The sequence below is a fragment of the Callospermophilus lateralis genome, chromosome 14 (assembly GCF_048772815.1).
Source record: "Callospermophilus lateralis isolate mCalLat2 chromosome 14, mCalLat2.hap1, whole genome shotgun sequence".
Taxonomy (NCBI): Eukaryota; Metazoa; Chordata; class Mammalia; order Rodentia; family Sciuridae; genus Callospermophilus; species Callospermophilus lateralis.
This window is the reverse complement of record NC_135318.1, coordinates 36,930,185-36,951,015: the sequence shown is the minus strand read 5'-3', so window position 1 is coordinate 36,951,015 and position 20,831 is coordinate 36,930,185. Positions and strand designations below refer to the sequence as shown.

General features: G+C 35.5%; 1 protein-coding gene across 3 annotated transcripts in view; it reads right to left on the bottom strand.

The window, feature by feature from the left end:
- Positions 1–8,439: 8,439 nt before the first annotated feature.
- Socs5 (suppressor of cytokine signaling 5) overlaps positions 8,440–20,831 on the bottom strand; it is a 57,892-nt gene continuing 45,500 nt past the window's right edge. For all 3 annotated transcript variants that reach the window (XM_076833147.2, XM_077105191.1, XM_076833148.2), the window contains one exon: positions 8,440–13,932. In XM_076833147.2, the coding sequence (XP_076689262.1) occupies positions 12,313–13,920 (1,608 nt within the window). In that variant the 5' untranslated portion in view covers positions 13,921–13,932 and the 3' untranslated portion in view covers positions 8,440–12,312. The remainder of the gene's footprint in view (positions 13,933–20,831) is intronic.

The following is a 20,831-nucleotide window of genomic DNA, read 5'->3' as shown; positions in this document are numbered from 1 at the left end:
TTTAATTATATAAATCAACATAGTATTAGGTTTCTTGAACTGAAACCAGGATGAATGATTTAAGGTAGGATTGAACTGCCCCTCTGAGGACAGGGCCAGAGAGGTGTGGTTTGGAGTTCTCTCCTTTCACCTCGACCTTCTTTCCAGAACTGACAGACCAGGGAGAAATATGTGTCCCTGCATGGAACAGCATGCACCTTCTCACCCAGTGGGGCCCTAGGGCAGCTTAGGCAGCACCAGAACTCAGAAACCCTGGATGTCAAAGTGCTACTTCTCCTGTTTGGTCAGAGATACTCCTTACAAGTGTAACATAATTTTCAAAACATTCTCTTAGGATTTCTCCAGTGCAGACCTTACAGGCAAGACCCTAAACACTTTGCCTTGGAGAATGGAAGCACCATTCCTGTATCCATCTGCTGTAAATAGAAACGCTAAGGGGTGACAGTCAGTCATGTGGCCTTTTACTTATGTCCCACTTGACCTGTCACTTCTAGGAGAAAACCCATGTGTTAATAGGTGTAAATACTTAACCTCTGTGTAGCAATATACTCCAGGTCCACTTGGTCCCTCTTCTCAATAAAGAGGAGGCCTTCAACTTCAAAGCAAAAACAACATCTTCTAAGCCTCCACCAGTTCTAGAGTCCAAAGTTGTGAATGCTTAAAGGGGTACATAACCAGCAGAATAATGTGACAAGGTCCAAAAAGGTTAGGTCCAAGTTTCAAAATTAAGGTCAGGAGAGATTTTTAAGTATAAGGTAGTCAGGTAAAGTCAAAAGGTTAGAATAAAGGAAAAAAAGCATAATGACTTTATTAGTTTTTGACATAAGGCAGAGAAGATGAGCAATGTTCTTTAATTCTTTCAAATAGAAGATTTAAGTTTTAGGGCAAAAGCCCATATGTTATGCTGTTTAAATATGTGCAGATACTCAAATGTTTTATTTTTTCAACCAGCATTTACTGAGGGCATACCATAAGCCAAGCAACGGGCTGGATTTTAAGGATACAATAAGCACCAGAACGGCAAGGTCCCTGTCCTGAAGGGGCTCATAGCAGCAACTGGCAATTATTCAGTGTGTAACTGGGGAAGGGACAAACAGAAACTAGATGAAAAGGGGCACTACAGAATCTTTCTAGAAATCATGGAAGAACCCAAACTGCTTTCCAAAGTCTCATGCAGCAGTTGATGACCATGCAGATTTCCCACAGATGACCCAAATGTGATGATTCAAAAGTGGCGGTGCAAGATGGCTACACTGCTCTTACAGCTACTGTGGAGTGTCCCTTGCTGTGTGTCTTTCCTAGTCCTACTCTCAATGCCAAGGTTCTAAGGCAGAATGGAAAAAACAATGGAAGTTTTCTATGTTGTTGGTCACATATCTACCAGGTTGTAAAAACATGAACTAGATTTACAATAAGTTATACTTGTAATGATTCCATACGTAAATTCTTTCACTTGACGGGAAACTAAAGCATTTTAGGAGCACTGAAATAAAGATTTGAGTAGAATTATGGTTTGCTTTTTGTTTGCTTACCATTTTCTAAAAAAAAAGTTTTGTAGATTTTTTTCTCCCATGAAGATTTGGATTACGTTTCAACATAAGACTTTGTACTTCTAGAAAATTCCACATTAAACAAACAGTATAGAGAACTGCCAGTGGACTTTACATTTTAGTTAAGCCTTCAGCAGAAAGGAAGACTGCAATTTTGGTCAGGAACTCTGGATTCCAGTATCGTGTTTCCAGGAATCGTCTACTATACTGAAATGAGTATAAAGATAAAGAAAATAACATTTATTGGGCACTTACTATGTGCCAAGCACTGTACTGTGTACTTCTCAAAGGTTATTCAATTTCCCATTTCCACAGCACAACAAAGTAGGTAGATGAAGAAAGCAAGCCTGGAAGAGTTAGGGGACTGACCGGTTACTAGGTTGCTGAGCTGAGCTACCACCGAGGCAGTCTGACAACAGGTACACATCTATGAAATCTGAGTGCTTCAGAGAAAAAGATTGTATAAAGAGCAGCTTCTTTCTTAGCTTAAAAATTATTTTAAGGGTTGGGGGTATAACTCAGTGGTAGAGTTCTAGTTTACATGAGGGCCTGGGTTCAAGCCCCAGCATTGCCAATAATAATAATAGTCCAAAAATTTCAGTAAATCTGCTGTTTTACACTAACTCATAGTCACAAATTACAAATGTCCTTTTTCCCAAATACCATAAAGTTCTGAACATTAATGATTGGTGCTTTATTTGCTATTTTTAATTTGAGATAATTTCCAAAATATGATTCTGTGAGGTAGGCAGGCCTTATTTTCTTAAGGATTGGAAAACACAAGAGTCAAGAGAAATTCTGATTTGACCAAGATGAGATGAATGGCAGGCCTCCAATCTGAACTCTGGTCTTTAACTCTACCATACCCCAAGTACCTAGAATCTCATAATCTCATTTGATGTTTATTCAAATGTTTATTATTATTTGCATTGTTTTTTGATTAAAATGATAACATTCAGTACCAGATAATTTAGGGTTGTAGTTTCATAGTTACCTCCCACCACATGAGATCACCACCTAACATTTTCCACCATTCACTTATTCTGTGTATTATCCATGCCCTCTCTATTTGCCAGAGGAAGGCCATCATGTTACTTATCAACTTGTCTCTTTTTAAAAGTTACTTGGGTGGGCAATTTTGTGCTCACACTGCAAAAGGGCACAGCACCTACCTGTATCTACATTGTGTCCATTTAACATGAGACTATGGGTCCCTGAGAGTCTCTTCACTCACTTAATAAGGAATGAAGAATGAGTAATCCTATACCTGTCCACTAGAAGTCAAGTTCAATAAACTGAAACTACGATCACAAGCCACCTATAACATCATGTTGTACTCTTAGTATTTCTTCATTTCCAAAGCAGCATTCTTTCACGTTTTTACTGAAGTTCGAAGCAGTTTTAAGGTATTAGTATAAATTACTTTCTAAAAAATCTCTTTCTCTCTCTCTCTCTCTCTCTCTCACACACACACACACACACACACACACACACAGAGATGACAAGAAATTAACTGAAGAACTTTGGAGAAAAACAACAACAACAACAACATGCATATTTTAAAAAAATATCTCTTAACATGAAAAGGAGGAAAATTATTTGGGCACTAAGTTTGAAAACAAAATTAGGGAAACAGATAAAAAGGAAAAATAGCAGAGATGTGCCCATTTGATTTTATCATCCACAAGCATTCTGGATATTCATTCAGGTAGAAAACACAAATCTGTATTTTTCATATGAAATTGACTCCTAAACCACTTTTTAAAGTTCCAGATATGGGATATTTCCAATATTCTAATTTTAATGAAAAAAATTTACTTTCCATTATTTAAATATCCAGTTGTACTTTGAGTACATACGACAGTGAATTTTATCTTAAAGCATAGCCTGTTCAAAAGGAATTCTTTCAAGCTATCTGTCTTTGTTGGACAGCTGCAGCGTGTATAAAGAGGATGATCCAAACACACTGACAAAGACATCTCATTCTACTACCAGGAAAGTATTTCAACTTAAAACACACACACACACACACACAGAGTTATGTTTGAGATAAAGAGACAATGAATAAAGAAATAATAAATGATATTAATGGATGACGAGAAAGCTCATCTACCCAATACTTATTATTACACTTGTACCTTTTTCTGAAAAAGAATAGATGCTGACAAGAAAGAATCAATGGTCTGATTTATCAGAAGAATTTCTGAAGAATCAGAAAAAAAGTCACTATAAATATGTTCAAATATCCTGTCTGGATTGTCTCCCTGACCCAAGAATAAAGACTTTCCAAATAAATAATAAAAGTGGAATTAACAGAGAAGTTGGGGAAAATAAAAGGCATGCTGGAAGATGAGTGAAGTGATACCTATCTTTAAATAAGGGGAGTTAATGGTTCCACAAACTGCTGACCCAAGAACTTGACATAATCCTGGGGGACATTCTAGATAACTAAAGTCAGGGCTTGTGATAATTTAGAAAAGACAGTGGTAATTTTCAGAAACCAGTATGGAGTCACCAGAACAATTTATGTCATATTAACCTGACCTTATTTTCCAGAACAAAATAGCTAAATGAGATATTGTGAAAATATGTAGACAATCTAGATTTTACAGGGAGATGAAGGAGGGTTTTCATGATATTGAAAGAGAATAGAGATTTCTATACATCCTCCATCCCCAGATCTTTTTTATTTTTTAAACTTTGAGACAGGGTCTTCCTGAATTGCTGAGTGTCTTGCTAAGCTGCTATGTCTGGCCTCAAACTTGCAACCCTCCTGCCCCAGCCTCCCAAGTGGTTGGGATTCCAGGTTTGGTCATCGTGCTGGGCTAGATTTTCTCATTTACTCATTTAACAAACACTTCCTGTGTATTAAGCACTATCCTGGGCATTGAGGATAAAATAGCAAAGACTGTCTCTAAAGGGACAGTCAAAACTGAAAACCCCAAATAAAATATTAGCAAGTTTAGCAATAAAGACTAGGGGTAATACAAAGGCAGGCAGGGAATAATAGGGGGAAAGTCTTAAATTGGTAAGATCAGGTCTCTCTGAGGAGCTGACACTTGACACTTAACTGTAGGTATAAAACAGGAGAATAATTAATCTTGTTGAGGAAGACTGGCAAGATTTTCAGAAGGGGCCACCCAGGCATAGCTTCAGGGTGCGCAAGACTATATTGGAGTGTTTGAAAGATGGCCAGGTGACACAAGAGCAGTGAGCAAGAGGGAGAGTAGCCCTGGATGAGCCTGGAGAAATGGGCAAAGGCACTCCCCAAACACCACAAGGGAGAATATGAATTAAGGAAGATTCTAGTGGCCTGTTCTTTTTTGACACCTTTCAATGGTTTAGAATCTATCAGTTAAAAAAGCTACTGCCACCATTTTAATGGAATACAATAAAAGAAAACAAAGGGAAGAAATATTATTTTGGCTGACAGAATTGGTATCTCAAAAGCATAGTCTAGTAGCTAAGAGCTTGGCTCTGGCCTCAGTTGCATGTTGAAATCTATTTCTGACATTTTCTCTATGACCTTGGGCAACTTACCTAACCACTCTTAGCCAGGTATCAAAGACAAGTAGATAGGCATAGCTCAGGGAAACCTTGCATGTTATATAATAATCTGCCTGCTGCATCAGGTTATGTGCGGCTTGCTTGCTGGACGGGGAAAGTATTCTGGCAGCTCTCCCCCAGGCTTGTCTTAAGGACACTGCCCAGGCTCTGACAAAATTATCTGTAGACCAAATGTAGGCCCTTACATTTATTTTGTTTACATCATCACTGACCTGTACTGTTTCCCAGACTAACTGACTGTTCCAAGGATTAAGAAATTTACCAAAGTAAATTCTAGAAAATAATTTCTAACCTTTTATTTCTATTATCATCATTAGGAAAGAAACTGCTAGCAGTTAAGATGATATTTAAAAATTTACAAATTTATATCAGTCACAGGGTTGAAACTACCATATCAAAATATTTCTGTTCTCTTAATGCTATTAAAATTTAATACTGTCTTAATTATACCTAAGGACGCCTAAAAATGTTTATAAAATTAGGTGATAAAGCTTTAAGGTATTCTAGTTTCATTTTTAAAGAATGGCTTAAAAGGTTTAACAAAGGTACAATAATACAGTTAACTTTGAAAAATAAAAGCAACTAAAAAGGTAGGAAGTCCATAATTATATGTACTTTTAAATGGGAAAAGAATTAACCATTCAGTATTGTAAAGAATCAAAACCTAAAATCTTGGGGTTTTGTTTAGAAAGGGATATTTAGTAAGCACATAGAAAAAGAAATGTTTGGCAATAATGTTATGTATTCCTAAATGTAGTATCTAGCACTAAACAGTAAAATTTCAAAGCTTTTACACTTAAGAAATTGAGAAATACTACATCAATCATATTAGTATTTGGGGGGTTAAGTTCAACTTAACTCCCTCTTAAATTTATTTTGATACCTTTCCTCAGGATTTTTGTCAAATACATTTTTTATGTTACTTTATATTTGACCTAATTTTCCTATTTTTTCTAAGTATGACTAAGAGTGAAGTTTTTCTTATTAGATTTAATATTTTTTTCTTTAAAATCTTTCAAATGCATATATCATCCATGTTTTATTTAAATAGTATATGCTATTTATATTAAATGTTTTTTTTAAAGGATATATCATTTATATTAAATGTGAGAAACATCTCGGCTTATGATTTGCTTAAATTTGGAGAAATTGACAAGTATAACTAGAAATATCCTGGGCAAACTGCTTTTCTTACCAAAACTGCTTTTCTTTGCTAACTTCTCTGAGATCAGTTTAAATCAGGTGACAGAACTTCCTCATTTTTCTTTCCTGATGGTTGTGTATCTTACAGCTGCTAGCATAATTTCTAATTCTTCCTTGCTTAAGAACTTAATCAGTCTAGCCGAGGCAAATGCTGCAATCTGGGGGGACTCTCCCACCTCAGCCCTGCCTTCACCACCTGCCCTGCCCCTCCACTGCCCCCATCTTCTCCACCATCTTCTGCTAAACCAAACTCTTCAGGCATTCTTGATTCTACTCCAGTCACTTGCTTTTCCTCATCACAAATGAAAACTTTTACATTATTGTTTACTTCAGCTACTTCAATATATTTGGCTGTGTCTCACCAGCTTAAAAACTCAAAGGAGGTCACAGTCTTCACCTTTCACCGAAATTTTATTTCAAGAATCCCTTGATAAGCAAACCTTTCATCTCATTTGCTCTGACTGGCCTGCTCGTGTTGTAAGAAACGCAGGTCCACACTACTACACGAAGAGCCTAATCGGGACAATATCTGAGCACCCTCTCAAAAGGTGACTGAGGCCTCCGTCCCTCTTTGTGTATGTACATGTATATTTTCTGTCTATATGTTTCTGAATCTATATTTTACAATTCTCTCCTTTCCTCTCTAAATTTGGTCTCTTAACTGTTAAAATTACTTGTGAAAACAGTGGACGAGAACAAAACAAGTGCTGATAGCAGTTACCTACAAAAAAATTACAAATGAGCCTTGGGAAGTGCAGGGGCAGGACTGGTGGCAGTAGAGAAACTGATATTGTGCACTTTTCTGCTGGTGTTGATTCTTCATCATTAGATTCATAATGAACTTGTACTTATCCTATAAATTCATACTAAATATATAAGATACTAAGCAAATTAGAAAGTTCTGAAATTTGGTACAAAGTTTGTGATTTCAGTGTTTTAAACATTTTGAATGACAAGTCCTATATTGAAAGTAGGTAGTTCTAAGGGAAAACCAAAACCAAACCTAATACAGAACCCTAAATTGAAAAACCAAATGTTACATTACTTCCCTCAAATACTTAATCTCATGCAAAATCCCTAGCAGTTGACATCCTCTCCTATGGTGTCAAATACTATCCCTGTCTCTCCATATTTTGTTTTCTCCCCTGAACTATAATCACATATCCAATTCCCTGTTCAGCATCTCCAGTGGGATAGGAGGAATCTCAGAACTCAGCATATTCAAGGCAGGATTCAATTTACACTGTTTTCCAAAATCTCAGCTGTTATCACCATCCTTGCTCACACCAAACACTGTAGTCATTTTTTAAAAATTTCTCCTCTTTTCATATCTAATTTACCACCAAATCCTGTGAAGCTTACCACTAAAGTACACCTGAACCTGACTTCTCCCCATGACTATTGCCCCAGCTCAGGTTCCCACAATCTTTCACCTGGATGACTGCAATGATCTTTATTTTACCCCACTACAACCTGTTCTTCACCTACCAGAGAAACATAAATCAGACCATCGTTATTCCCTTGCTTAAAAAACCTTTCGGTAGCTTCCCATCACACTTGAAGAAAATCTGAATTCCTTACTAAGGATTCATAGTCATGCACAATCAAGACCTTGCCAATCTAAAGAACCTCATCACCTACCACTCCCCACTGGACTTATCTTTCTGGCATTTTCTTTCTTAGCATAAAAACTTGTTCCTGTTTTTGGAATTTGGGTGTTGTTATTCTTTTCATCCAGAATACCCTATTCTCTTGACATGGGTATGATTTTTCTCTTATCATGCGAGGTTATTATTTCCCAGTGATCCTATAAAATCGTGCCCTGATAACCACATTTTGTCTTATTTTATTCAGTTTCTGGGATTTTGTTCATATTTTCTTAGCTATGAAAATGAAACAAGCTCCAAGAGGCAGTAGTCTTTTTCTTGTACTCCAATGTACACCCATTATCTAAAACAGTGACTGGCACATGGGTCTTCAATAAACCTTTGTTAAATGAATGGCTGAAAGGGCTAATATTCAATCAAGATTCTTGAACATGGAAACAGTTGCCCCAACTCATCCACACACTCCAACAACCACCTCCCACAAAAATTTCACTTCAAATCTCATAGGAATATACTATTTTTAAAAGTCTATATTCTTTATCAGCTATTGAAAAAAAAAAACAAAACAAAAAACCATAACACTTGAATCTTACATACTCAGTTTTGTAATGAACATATACCGAGTGGCATCATCCCTTTTGAAACTTTTCCCACTTTTCAGTCAGTCCTGTGTGCATTTTTATTGAATTCCATCGAAGTACAACAGCATGTGTTGGTAAGTAAGTGAACAAGTGGGTGTGATTCGCCCTTATGCTAACATACTCTCAAGAGATGGATTTGGCTCTATCTTTTACTTAGGATTCTGACTTACTCATGGGCTCTTTACTGTTACCAAAAAGCAATTTTTGTTATTTGCTATAAAAATAAGGTTTAAAGCCAGTCTCAATAAAATGTTCAGGCTAATGTTTAGTGCCAGGGAGCAAAAGAAGCTTTGGGATGAAAATGAATAGCAACCAGGATCAAAATGTCAACTAAAAAGTTCATAAACTTTGGATTTTGTCAAAATGAAGCCTGGAATTCAAGTATCAGTTTTTATGGTTTGAGCCATTACAATCTTATAAAAACTTTCTAAAAGACCATAAGAATATAAATTGGTTTGTGAAGAACTATTTGGGATCAACTTTAATCTAAGAAATATAATTATGACTCTTATTATCTGTACTTAAAACAAGCTATTTCTTTTTAAAATTTTTAAACTGTTTAGCCAGAAAAGAAAATCCTGATGAATTTGTTTCTCTCTGTAAGATGACTATATTACAAATAATACTACAGTGGCAAGGCTAAACTTTAGGAGGAGATAATAAAATTTGAATGATACAAGAATATTTCCCAGGGTTGGAACTGTCACTCAGTGGTAGAATGATTTCCTAGCATGTGCAAGACCCTGGGTTCAACCTCCAAAATCCCCCGCCCACAACACACACACAAAAAGAACATTTCTCAGACAATATCTATAGAATAAGGCCTCTAGATGATTTTGTATCAGATGACAATATTGTTGTCCAAAATAATAATACCATAAATGTATATGTATATATACATACATACATAAATGTACACATACATATGTATACCTATATATGGAGATATGGAGGGAGAGAGGGAGGGTTAAGGGAGAGAGGCGTGTGTGTGTGCATGTGTATGTGTATAGGGGAAGGGAAATAATCAAAGAATGAGGATATCAAAGCAACTCTTCTACCCTTTCTTCATATTTCACTATGAAGATGTGCCCCAACTTCTGAAGAATTTTCTGGTTTATAATAAAATTGCACTTCAAAAAGACCATAAAAACACAAATTTAGTTGACAGGCTACAATGGGATTCAGAAAAAGACACAGTGAATATAGACTTAGGTGCATTTTCATGCTGGTGATTTTTCTTTTTTAAAATGTAAGCCACTAATATTTTAAGAAAAAAGTTCAACCCAAAAGTTGCATATTAATATTTTACAAACTGAAACATAAGTGACTTTTTGCACAGTGTATACATGCTTACATAAACTCAAATAGTTACACATTTAAAACAATGTCCATTTAACATTATGAAAGTTCTAAAATACATAAAAGCATTAATACTTTCTATAAAACTACAATTAGAACATCAATTTGCTACAAGCATATAAAAACATCAAGTGCTTCCTTGGAGTTTCAAGTTACCTCTTCACAACACCATCTTACTTGCATATATAGTCCTTCTCCAAAAATCAATATGGACTTTTTTTTTTTTCCTCAGAGGTTTATTTTCCAGGTACATTATAAGCTCAAGAAAACAGACCTAACAATTATGCAATATAATTATGTCATAACAACTTAATTGCACATAAGCTTTAAAGTAGGTTTGGATGAAGTTCTCAAACACTTTGGTATATGTTCTTCAGGGACTTATTAGAAATAACAAATTAAAAGTCCCTTCAATTCCCATTTTACATTAAAAATGGACAAGTCTTTGGTTAAAGTTCTACATTTTGGGCATTTATTATCATTTAAAATGGTCCCCAAACCAATAAATGGTGCTGATGTATTATTACTCTACAAGACTTCATTTAACCTGTTTCTGATGCAGCTGGATGCTATAAATATTCATCTACTATACTAAGTCATTGAGTTTCAATCTTTCACTTACAAGCAGAGAAATTGATAGGTTTATCATTTCTCTGTAAATTTTCTGTTGTAACCTAAACTATACAGTAATTTCCAGTAACTATAGATACTGTTCCACAGTATATGTGATAATGATTAGAAAGATGTAAAGCATTAAATTTAGAGTTAGCTTATTCTGATAAGTCAATATTAGACTGTAGGTAAATCTGCATTAACTATAGCAGGTTGCCAGATAATGCTTATTTAAAAACCCCAAACCATTCCATGTACAAGAGAAACTGTTGCAAATGTATGAAACAGCAGATATACAAGGAGAACACCAAACATACTTTATTAGCACAAAAAAGCAGCCATAACAAGGCACAGCAAGCAGAAACATACATCAGCAGTCAAAGGGTTAGTGTTGCATACAAATATAGCTTTTGTTTTTTGTAGCCTTGGAAATAGCTACAGGGATGTAAAATAACCTTCAGTAGCAGCTGGTAAGGAAACTAAGGAGCACTCTCCAGCAGCACAGAGCACATTAACAAAAAGACATGAGAATGGGATTTGGCTACTATAGTGCAAAATGTCTAGGACAGAATTGAAAATTCGGTTCAATACTAAGAAGCAACCACTAGAACTTGATAATACTTCCCAAAGCGCTCACTCAAGTTGTATTACATACTATTCTAAGTGACAAAAAGGTGCTAAGTAAAGTTATTTACAGATACAATGGTTGTACAGTACCTTTTAAATCTGCAATTTAGATTTCAAATTTTCCCATTAAGAATTAACTGCACTGAAATTCTATTAAATTATACTTAAGTGATTCAGCTATGAGAGTTTACAACAAAGACATAATACTGCCATCCAAATTATTAATTATAGTTTAACAATATTCTCAACACCAGCAACCACTGTAGTTACTATTATCTGACTTGTTTGGGCATCTTCTAGTCTCATTTTCTTCATGGTTCACAAACTCATCCTGGGCATAGGAAAAGATCCAATTTTAATGGAACAATGTTTAGACTGAACACATCAACTTAAAAAACAAAATCACACGCAGGACTACAATTGCAGCAGCTATTCCAAATGCCTGCTTTGAGTTAAAGCACTCATTTAAAAAAATGAATAACTAAGGCCTTTAAATAAAACTCTACTTCTAACTTTATAAGTCTGAAATTTTAAAAACAACTATTTAGAAAACCTGGTTTACTTAACAGTACCTTTTGCAGAAGAGAAAAGGAGACTGACTATAAACTATGTCAACACTTAAGTGAACTGCACTATGCCCTTGTGGCCAGAAAATTGCATTTTTTTTCCCCCTAAAAGGAAGGCAGTCTTTTATTTATTTATTTTGGACTTCCAAAGCTTGACTTATAGTAACTACAAACATCACTACTTTTGGAAGGTTATAAAAAATTCTTAGAAAAAATAATTTCAAACATTAGTCAACTGCTGAAATACTCATCTACTATTAATTTGTTCTTTAATAAGAAATAGAATTCTTCATAGCAAATGCCCCAGAGTTGCCTCCATTAGTTACTATAGCCATTAAAAACCAAACTCAACTAAATGGGCAAATGTTTTTGTAGCCTTACTGAACACCTGCAGCTCTATCCTGTTGTTTCAATAGGCACCACATTTGTCTGAGTAACAGTAGACTGCATCTGACAGAGACTAATAACTAAGCTTACACACCGTATGAAAAACCAAGCACTGACACTGTGCTTCCTATACGTGTACTGTCTGATGCACATGAAAGCAGACCTAGTTAATGCCCTTTGGGAACAGAAGAGTTTACTTCGCCTTGACTGGTTCTCGTTCTAACCAGCGAACCCTAACTTTTTGTTTATAATGATACTCTTTTAAAAAATCCTGTAACATGGATGGTAGAGGGAGACCATCAATTCCATCATATGTAGTGCACCTGCAGATCACTGCACGGCAGATATACTGCAGGCTGAAAGGAAAAGTCCTGTTCAGAGATATTGTAAGCAATGGTTCAAAAAACATGCACGAACTGGGATCTTTATAATGTTCTAGAAGTCCTGTTACAGTGGAGGAGTGAAACACACATGGGTCATGGGCATCGAAACTAAAGTTGTGGTTCCACTGTTCAATCCGGGCATGCAGGGATCTGTTGTAGCGGCGGAAGCTCACAGAGAAGAGGTAGTCCTCTTGTGCAGAGTCCCTGAGCAAAAATGTGCCTTCGGGTTTCCCTTCCAGTAGGGCTTCTGCTTCATATCGGTCCATCACGCCCCAGTAACAAGGATTCCCTGTAATCTGAAGCAAATCCGGCACGAGGCAGTGAATGTAATCAATCTGCGTGTGAACTTTCCACGCTCCCTGTCTGCTAACATGGGCATGGCTGTCTCCAGATACCTGACGTTGTTTCTGCCTCCGCGACTGCAAACACAGGGTGGTTGTGTCCTCTTCCGAGTCACAATTAGTTTGTGGAATTGCAGAACTGTCCCCACTTATTTCTGTCATTCCAGGAGCTAACTTTGGTCCCAGTTTATATAATGGATTAACCTGTGCAGTAGCTTCAAATGTATGTATTTGTGCATTGGGAGGGGGGTCCACCCCTTCTTCAATACTAAGCCGTCTTCTCTCTCTAAGTCTATCTTCTTCATCTTCTGTAGAAACCAAAGATGGATCAAATGTATCAAAAAATGTTGAATGTGGGCTCACAGGAGCTGTATGCTGTTTAATCAAATGCCATTTTTGAGCTAGATCTGAGCCAGCAGGAAAAGGACATTTCTCAAGCATTAATTCAGAAAGATGTATTTTTCTTTTATTGGAAAAGAGGGGCTTTGATTGCTTGCTATAAGTTCTCATGGGAAAACACAAGCCCACAGTATCCTGAAGCCTCTGTCTCAGAGAGCGGCTCCCCAGGGTTCTGTTGGGAACACTGTCCATGTCATGTGCAGAGCTCACTCCATAGCGCCGCTCTCGCCTTTGAAGTCCACTGCGAGTTCTACCAAACTTTTTATCAGTGTCCAATGAACTCTGGGTCTTTGTGGAACAGGAATGCTTTTTCTTCCCTCCCCATGGGGCATGCCGCGAGTAGGAATCTCTTCGTGCAATTCTTGCTCCGGGGGTGACACATGAATCATTATCTTTCTCAATGCTTATTTCAACAATTTGAGGAATTTCTGTGGCACAGTTTTGGTTTCTCCTTGAATTCTTGGATGGGCTTAACCCCAGTTGTAAGGCAATATTTTCTCTCAAAGGACTGCTTTGTTGCTGAGGAACCGAGTCTCCCAGACTGATGTTTTTCTCTTTGACCGACAAACATCTGTTGGAATTCATGTCTACGCTTTCACTACGGCTTCCTCCCTCATGGCTGAAGAGATTCTGACACCTGTATTTGAAGTTATTCCACATTTTCCCCACTTTATCCATTGATTATAAGACCTAAAGACAGAATAGGAAAAGGAGAAAAACAAATTAACCAAAGTGGCACGAGAAAAGAGATAAGGCAGTAAGTACTCTATGCCCCATAGGCAGTCAAGAATTTGGCTTACATTGCCCCTGAAAGTGATGATGCAAACTTTCTGTTTGGTAGTAGGTAAGCCTACCAGGTCCTTCAGAGGCAAAGGCCATGACTTCAGCCAGTCATCACTTTCCATTTCCTTTCAGGTAGAATACTCAAGACTCAGATGAAAGGAAACAACTCTTCTCAATTAAAATCTGATTTCTTTCCCCAGGCATCAACCTGATTTGATTATCGCACTGATTTTTGTCTCCCTACTTTGAGTAACTGGAATATTGTCCCAAATACTTCAAAGGGAAAACAACATTGAAACACACTTGTATTTAGCTTTTCAAAAGTCATAATTATCAGGACCACATCTGTGACAACACATTAAAATAAGTTCCGCCAGGTGCAGTGGTAAACACCTGTAATCATTCTAGTGGCTTTGGAGGCTTGAGGTAGAAAGATTGCAAGTTTGAGGCCAGCCTTAGCAAATCAGTTTGGCCCTAAGCAACTTAGTGAAACCCTGTTTCAAAAAAAAAAAAAAAAAAAAAAAAAAAAATCAAAAGGGCTAGGATGCAGCTCACTGGTGAAGTGCCCCAGGGTTTCAATTCCCAGGGCCCCAAAAAAGTTTCAAACCCTTAAAGTAGGAATTTTCCCAATTTCATTTATTAACTCCTTCCCTGAGGTTAGTTAACAGGTTAATCACTTGTTAAAATCCCATATCTTCCCTTCCCATTCAATAATATATCACACTTAATCCACAATTTTGAAGAAGCAGTGTTAATAGGAAAATAGGAGGAGATAGAATATTTAGGTTTAAATACAAAGGTATCTTTGAGTTTCTAAGTTTTTAAACCTGGGAGAGAAAAACTAATAAAGTAACAGAAACAAAATTATGTTATGACACTGTAGGGATTGGCAAAAAAAAAAGCAAAACCTTATGCAATTAACAGTCTGTATTCTTGCTTCTTTTGGGGAGTGGGTGGAGCCTGAAGCAGTTCATGGTACTTTAAAAAATATGTTTTTAAGATAGGCACACACTATTATCTCATTCAATAATTGGAAAGTTGATATTTTTAGAAGAAATGACAAAATCTAAACATACGAATTAAACATATATGGATCACCTGTTTTGTCACATCATAATAGCAGAGAGCTTTGTAAAAAGGGTAACTTAAAAAGGTGTCTAATTTGTCATTTAATAAACATGGTACAACTTTTCTGGGTTTTTTGTTCATATTTATCCTCTTACAAGTTAGCATCAGTATTGGTAAACAACTTGAGTATGCTTCTTATATTGGCAAGTCATCAGAGCTGATGTTTCTATAATTTGGATTAATTTTCTCTCATAGATACTTGTATTTTCAAGAAGCTAACTAGAATGAAGAAAACATTAAAATATATCTTTTGGTTAAATTAATATTTATTGTGACCATGTGAATATTGTACAGAGTTAAGCCATTTTCTTTTCTTATACAATCATTTGTTTTTCCTAGAATAATTGCCTAAAACTTTTTGGTTTGCTTGCTTTTTTCTGTAACTATTGAATTCTTTAACAGAATTGTAAGATAACTCTCAATAAGGTCAAATGCTGCCTACAAGTACCGTCCTATGACTTTCCTTAACCATATTCTAGCAACTCCTTTTTCTTCTCATGAAAATTCTATTTCATTCTCATGTTTTCTATTCTTTCAGGAAAAAAACGAGGTTGGAAATAATTTATCGTCAAAATTTTGAGGGCCTCACCCTAATATTTTCTAGTGTGGCTATTGAAAGGTCTCAGGCTACACCAATTCCCACTCTTCTGTTTAATTTTCTGAAAATTTGTAGCTGCTGATTGCTGTTCCTCCTCCTCCTCCTCCTCCTCAGTGTGGGCCTTTTCCTTTAACCACTGCCCTCAATCCTCCCTTTTCAAAGTCCTTTCCATTAGACACTACACCTCTTTGAATAGTCTTTTGATTATCTTCTATATTCTTTTCTATTTTGCATTTATTTTCCTTTTCTACATTCTGGTAAATTTCTTTCACTTCAATTTCGAACAATTCTATTTTAGTTATACTTCTTCCTGACAAAATTTAATTTCTAAGACCATTTTCTTGTTCTATAAACATTCATTTTAATAGCATCTTATTCTAGTTTCTTGGATGCAACATCTCATTTCTCTGAAGATACACACTTCTTCAATGTTTTCTTCCTTTTAATACCTTAAATATACCCCCCACCTCATTTCGTCTTAACATCTTTTTTTCTCCTTGAATCTTTAGGTCTGTTTTTCATTTTAGAAGCTTCTGACAAGTGTCTGATGCTCCCTGACTGTCCATCTGCATTACAATGCTGATTAGAAGCTCTGTCTGCCTGGGTGAGGCTTCTCAACTGTTGGCTTTACTACAAAGGAAGCAATAAGTTGAATTTTAGATTAGCACCCCCCCCCCCAAAAAAATTTACTAGCTAGTAAATTAACTCAAGAGAGAAATCCTCTGATTTCCTGTATAGGTCATAGCACCTGACTACTATGTTATAACAACAGGGAAATAGGAGCCTTTAGGTTTTATCCTCAATATTCAGATTTGCACTGAAATCTGTTTTTTCTAAAGTTATGCATATTTTCAAAAGGTATCCCAACCTTATCTTTGACCGAATATCTTAAATTTGCCAAGCTATTAAACCTTTAGTTTTACCCAAAGTAAAGGAAGAACAGTCTCCTGGCTGTTCAGAGTAAAAGATATGTGGGAATCTGATCCATACAGATTTTCAGCCTTCCCTAACCTTATCTTTCGAGGAACTGGCATCAGTTATTGGACCATGTTTTGAGTAGCTATGGTTTAGAGCTGTGCTGTCCAATCTATGTGGCTATATTGATTCCTGAATTGTAGTTTGGTTCACATACTGAAACTGTAATAGTTTAAATAGTAATTAGCTAAACATATTGCTTTTTCTTTTTACTTTTTTCATTGGTGCTACTAGAAAATTTTAAATTACACTTATAGTTTGGATTATATATCTACTGGAAAGTACTACTTTAGGGCTGCAGTCTGCAAAATATGGACTGAGAGACAATCTGGTCTACAGCCACATTTTGTATGGACTGAAAGAATTAGGTTTTACATTTTTTAAGGGCTTAAAAACAAAAACAAAAAAAGAAAATCTGACAGAGACTACAAGTAGGCTGCAAAGCCTAAAATATTTTTTATCTTGCCCTTTTCAGAAAAAGTTTACTGACACTAGTCAAGAGTAAGCATGTAAGATAATAAATTATAAACTACTCTACACAGTAGAAGAGCCATATTCAGGAAATCCAGAAGTCTAACTCTCTTCTCCAAGTTTATAAGATAAATTTTGTAGTTCTCCAAAAAATATTTTTTTCTGATGAGCAAATTAAACCTGAAAAATTATTGTTTTAGAAAATGACCAAACATAAAACCACTCATCTTATACAGCTGTTTATAGGCAGAAAACAGCAACACTCAACCCTTGGTTCAGGTTCACAGAGTGTCACACTTAGTTATTTCTCTATTTCTAATCTGGAGATTGTTACCAGATTGCATTGTGACAACATTGTCTCATTTAAAGAAAGCCTATTATGCTTCCATACTCCTTGGGGAAAGAAAGTGGATTTTTCTTGACATGGGAATGCTCTGTGGGCAGCTGTATTACTGGAAAACAAAAAATACTTACAGTGATTCATAGAATAGGTCACTTAAGAATCAAGGCATTTCAGCCATTTTAATATTTATGATTTAAGGTTTAAGATTTGAGGTTCTTTTGTTGTTAAATTTTCAGATATGCATTGTAGGACAGAGTTAAAATCCTCTGAGGTCTAAATTACAACTCTATTACTTTATATTTTTACATAAAATTATACTGGACTAAAAAAGAAGGGTTAAATTTCAATTGTATTGACTCTACAATGAAAGTTTACCAACCATTGTGATCTTTCACATTTCTATACAAGCTTAGCTATCCTTAAAGCTATCCAAAGCAAATTTCTAAAAGTTAAACTTTCCCCCAGGGAATCATAATTGAAAGTGGTTTTATAATGCTTTTGTAAGTTAGATGACTTTTGTTGAAAAATTGTTATTTAACAGGATAAGCTATAAATCAGAATTAAGGAAAATTAGAGGTCAAATTCAATCATCACTACACAAAATATTTAAAGGTACAGTTAGTTAATGGCCCCCTCAATGCCGAGCAGTATCTATTACAAAATTTCTACAAAACAAAATAATCGAAATATTTCCCAGTACTTCATTTCAATAGAATATAATGCAAGACTTACTGGATAAAAAGGAATACTATAACCCAATTCAAATCCTTCCTCTACTATTCAGCCCACATAGATTGTATTAGAAAAATATTACCATGGTGAAGCAAAGATCTTCAATCACAGTAACAAAAATTGGGACATATGAACTGATTAAAGTATTTCCATGTCAAATTCAGGTACAAGAGGCAAAGTTTAAGAGACTAAAGTTTTACTGATATTTTGGTGGCATTTCAGTAGTGTTTGGAAAAAGAACACAATATTAGTAATATTAAGACTGACTTAATATTTCTTGGGATGTTTAGCCATCAGAACTATTGCTCCTTAAAAGAATTTGAAAACCATATGCTTTTTAAAACAATCTATTGTGAATTATTTATACACTGTATTGGGACCTGGTCTGTATTATCCAAATTGATAGCTATTTGCCTTAATACTACTATTTAATATTAGAGTAAACCATATAAAATTGCTCAGAGATACACTAAAACAGTGTGCATAACATAGTAATACAGTAGACCATGTGTACGTCCACTCAGAAAAAATGTGGAATCCTGATCTAATATGCCCAGATATTTCTAATCCCATTGGTTGACTTTAGTGAGTTAGTTATGGTAGGCTCCAAACCTGTTTATGCTATTTGTATTATTATAATTATATTATTTAATTAAATGCTAATGAACATAGTAGAAAATGAGAGGGTTGGAAGTTTGACCAAGTTGAATGTCTTTGAAATAATGAAAATGGTGCCAAGAATTGAGAAGAATAAGACAAAGAATATACAAGGATTCTACACTTGGAAAGCATCAGAAGAGTTTAAGTTCTTGTTCTACTTAAAAAAAAACAACAAACCCCAAATGGAATATTGGTGATACATTATAGGTATAGTTTCTGCAAGATAGAAAATATGAATCTGCAACTAGTAGACTTACTTTCAAAGAAAAGATCTTGGCTCCTTAATCAAGACTGACAAATGAGCAGGGTTGGTGGCGCACACCTATAATCCCAGTGGCTTGGGAGGGTGAGGCAGGAAGATTGAAAGTTCAAAGCCAGTCCCAGAAATTTAGCAAGAAACTGTCTTAAAATAAAAAATAAAAAGGGCTGGGAATGTGGCTCAGTGGTTAAGTGCCCCTGATTTCAATCCCCAGTTTAGAGGTATGGGGGGTGGGAACTAAAGAATGAACATACTGGTAGAGTAAAATATTTAAGGTATGTATTCCTTTTTATGGCTTTTCTCAACAATTATTTAATTAAAATTAAGATTAAAATTTGTAGCCAAGATAGAATAGCATAATGTTCTCATGTTAACAGGAAGACGTGACCTCTTTTGGGTTGGTGAACAAGGAATTCTCTGAGGAGGCGATATTTCAAAATTCTGTTTGGAAGAACGAGTAAAATGAATTAGGACAGAGTTCTACAGGCACAGAACAGCATTTGCAAATGTCCTGAAGCCGGATGTACAAGGCTGAAGTTAACGAGGCTTACGTAGGAAGGGGAAGAGCACCAAGATGAAGTTGCAGAGGTAGGCTTTGTAACCCATAAGAGGACAAGAATGGATGTTGGTTGGCTCTGCACTGAAGACTACTGCTGAGGTCCAAGTATGAACTCAATTAAGATGGTAATAGTAAAAATGGATATAGAGATGTTTAGAAGTATAAATCTACAGGATTGATACTGACTGAAAATGCAGAATGAGAAAGAGGGATTTGTCAAAAATAATAGTTTGGGCAGATGCATGGACAGAGATGCTATTTCTGAGAGAGAGAACAGTGTTGGCAAGTGGGGATTTGGAGAATGAATGAACTTAATTTTTGAAATAATGCAGTTGTGGTTATCATGGGGACATCTAAGTGAATACTCATTAGTCTACTGGTATATATTCATATAACAGAATACAATATAGTAGGAATGAAAAACTATAATAACTACTTGTATCAAAACATTAACTTCAAAAACAAAATGCTTAGAGGAAAGAATAATAGATGAATACATTCATTATGAATAAATCTGCTTTTAAACAAGCAAAATTCAAAGTATGTGGTTTAAATATACATACATACATAATAAAAATATAAAAAGCAACAGACTGTCAAAAGTCATCAAACAATAATGGATGCTTATTGTAAAGAGGGATATAGAATTAGGAGAAATACTCAGGAGAGGCTTCTAAGACACTGGAAGTTTTTCTATTGTTTAGCCTGGGTAGTAGGCTCAAGGTTTTTGCCTATTAAATATTCTTTTAGACTGTCCCTGATGATTTTATCCACTCTTTCCTATATATGACACACTGCATAATAAAATTTTTACAATTACACAAGCCACACCTTTACCACAATAGAATAACCAAATATTGAACAATTAAAAAAACAAAACAAAATTTAAGGAAAACAAAACACTCTCTCAACTCTTAGGTAAAAGGATAAAACTGAAAGTAAAAAGCTATTTAGAAAATAGCATATGGGTTTATTTTTCTAAATGGCAAATTTATGACAGTTAATCAAAATGTTCTTACTCTTTAACTTGGTTACTGTAAAGACAGCAATGTTAAAAAACCAAACCAAAAAAACCCCACCA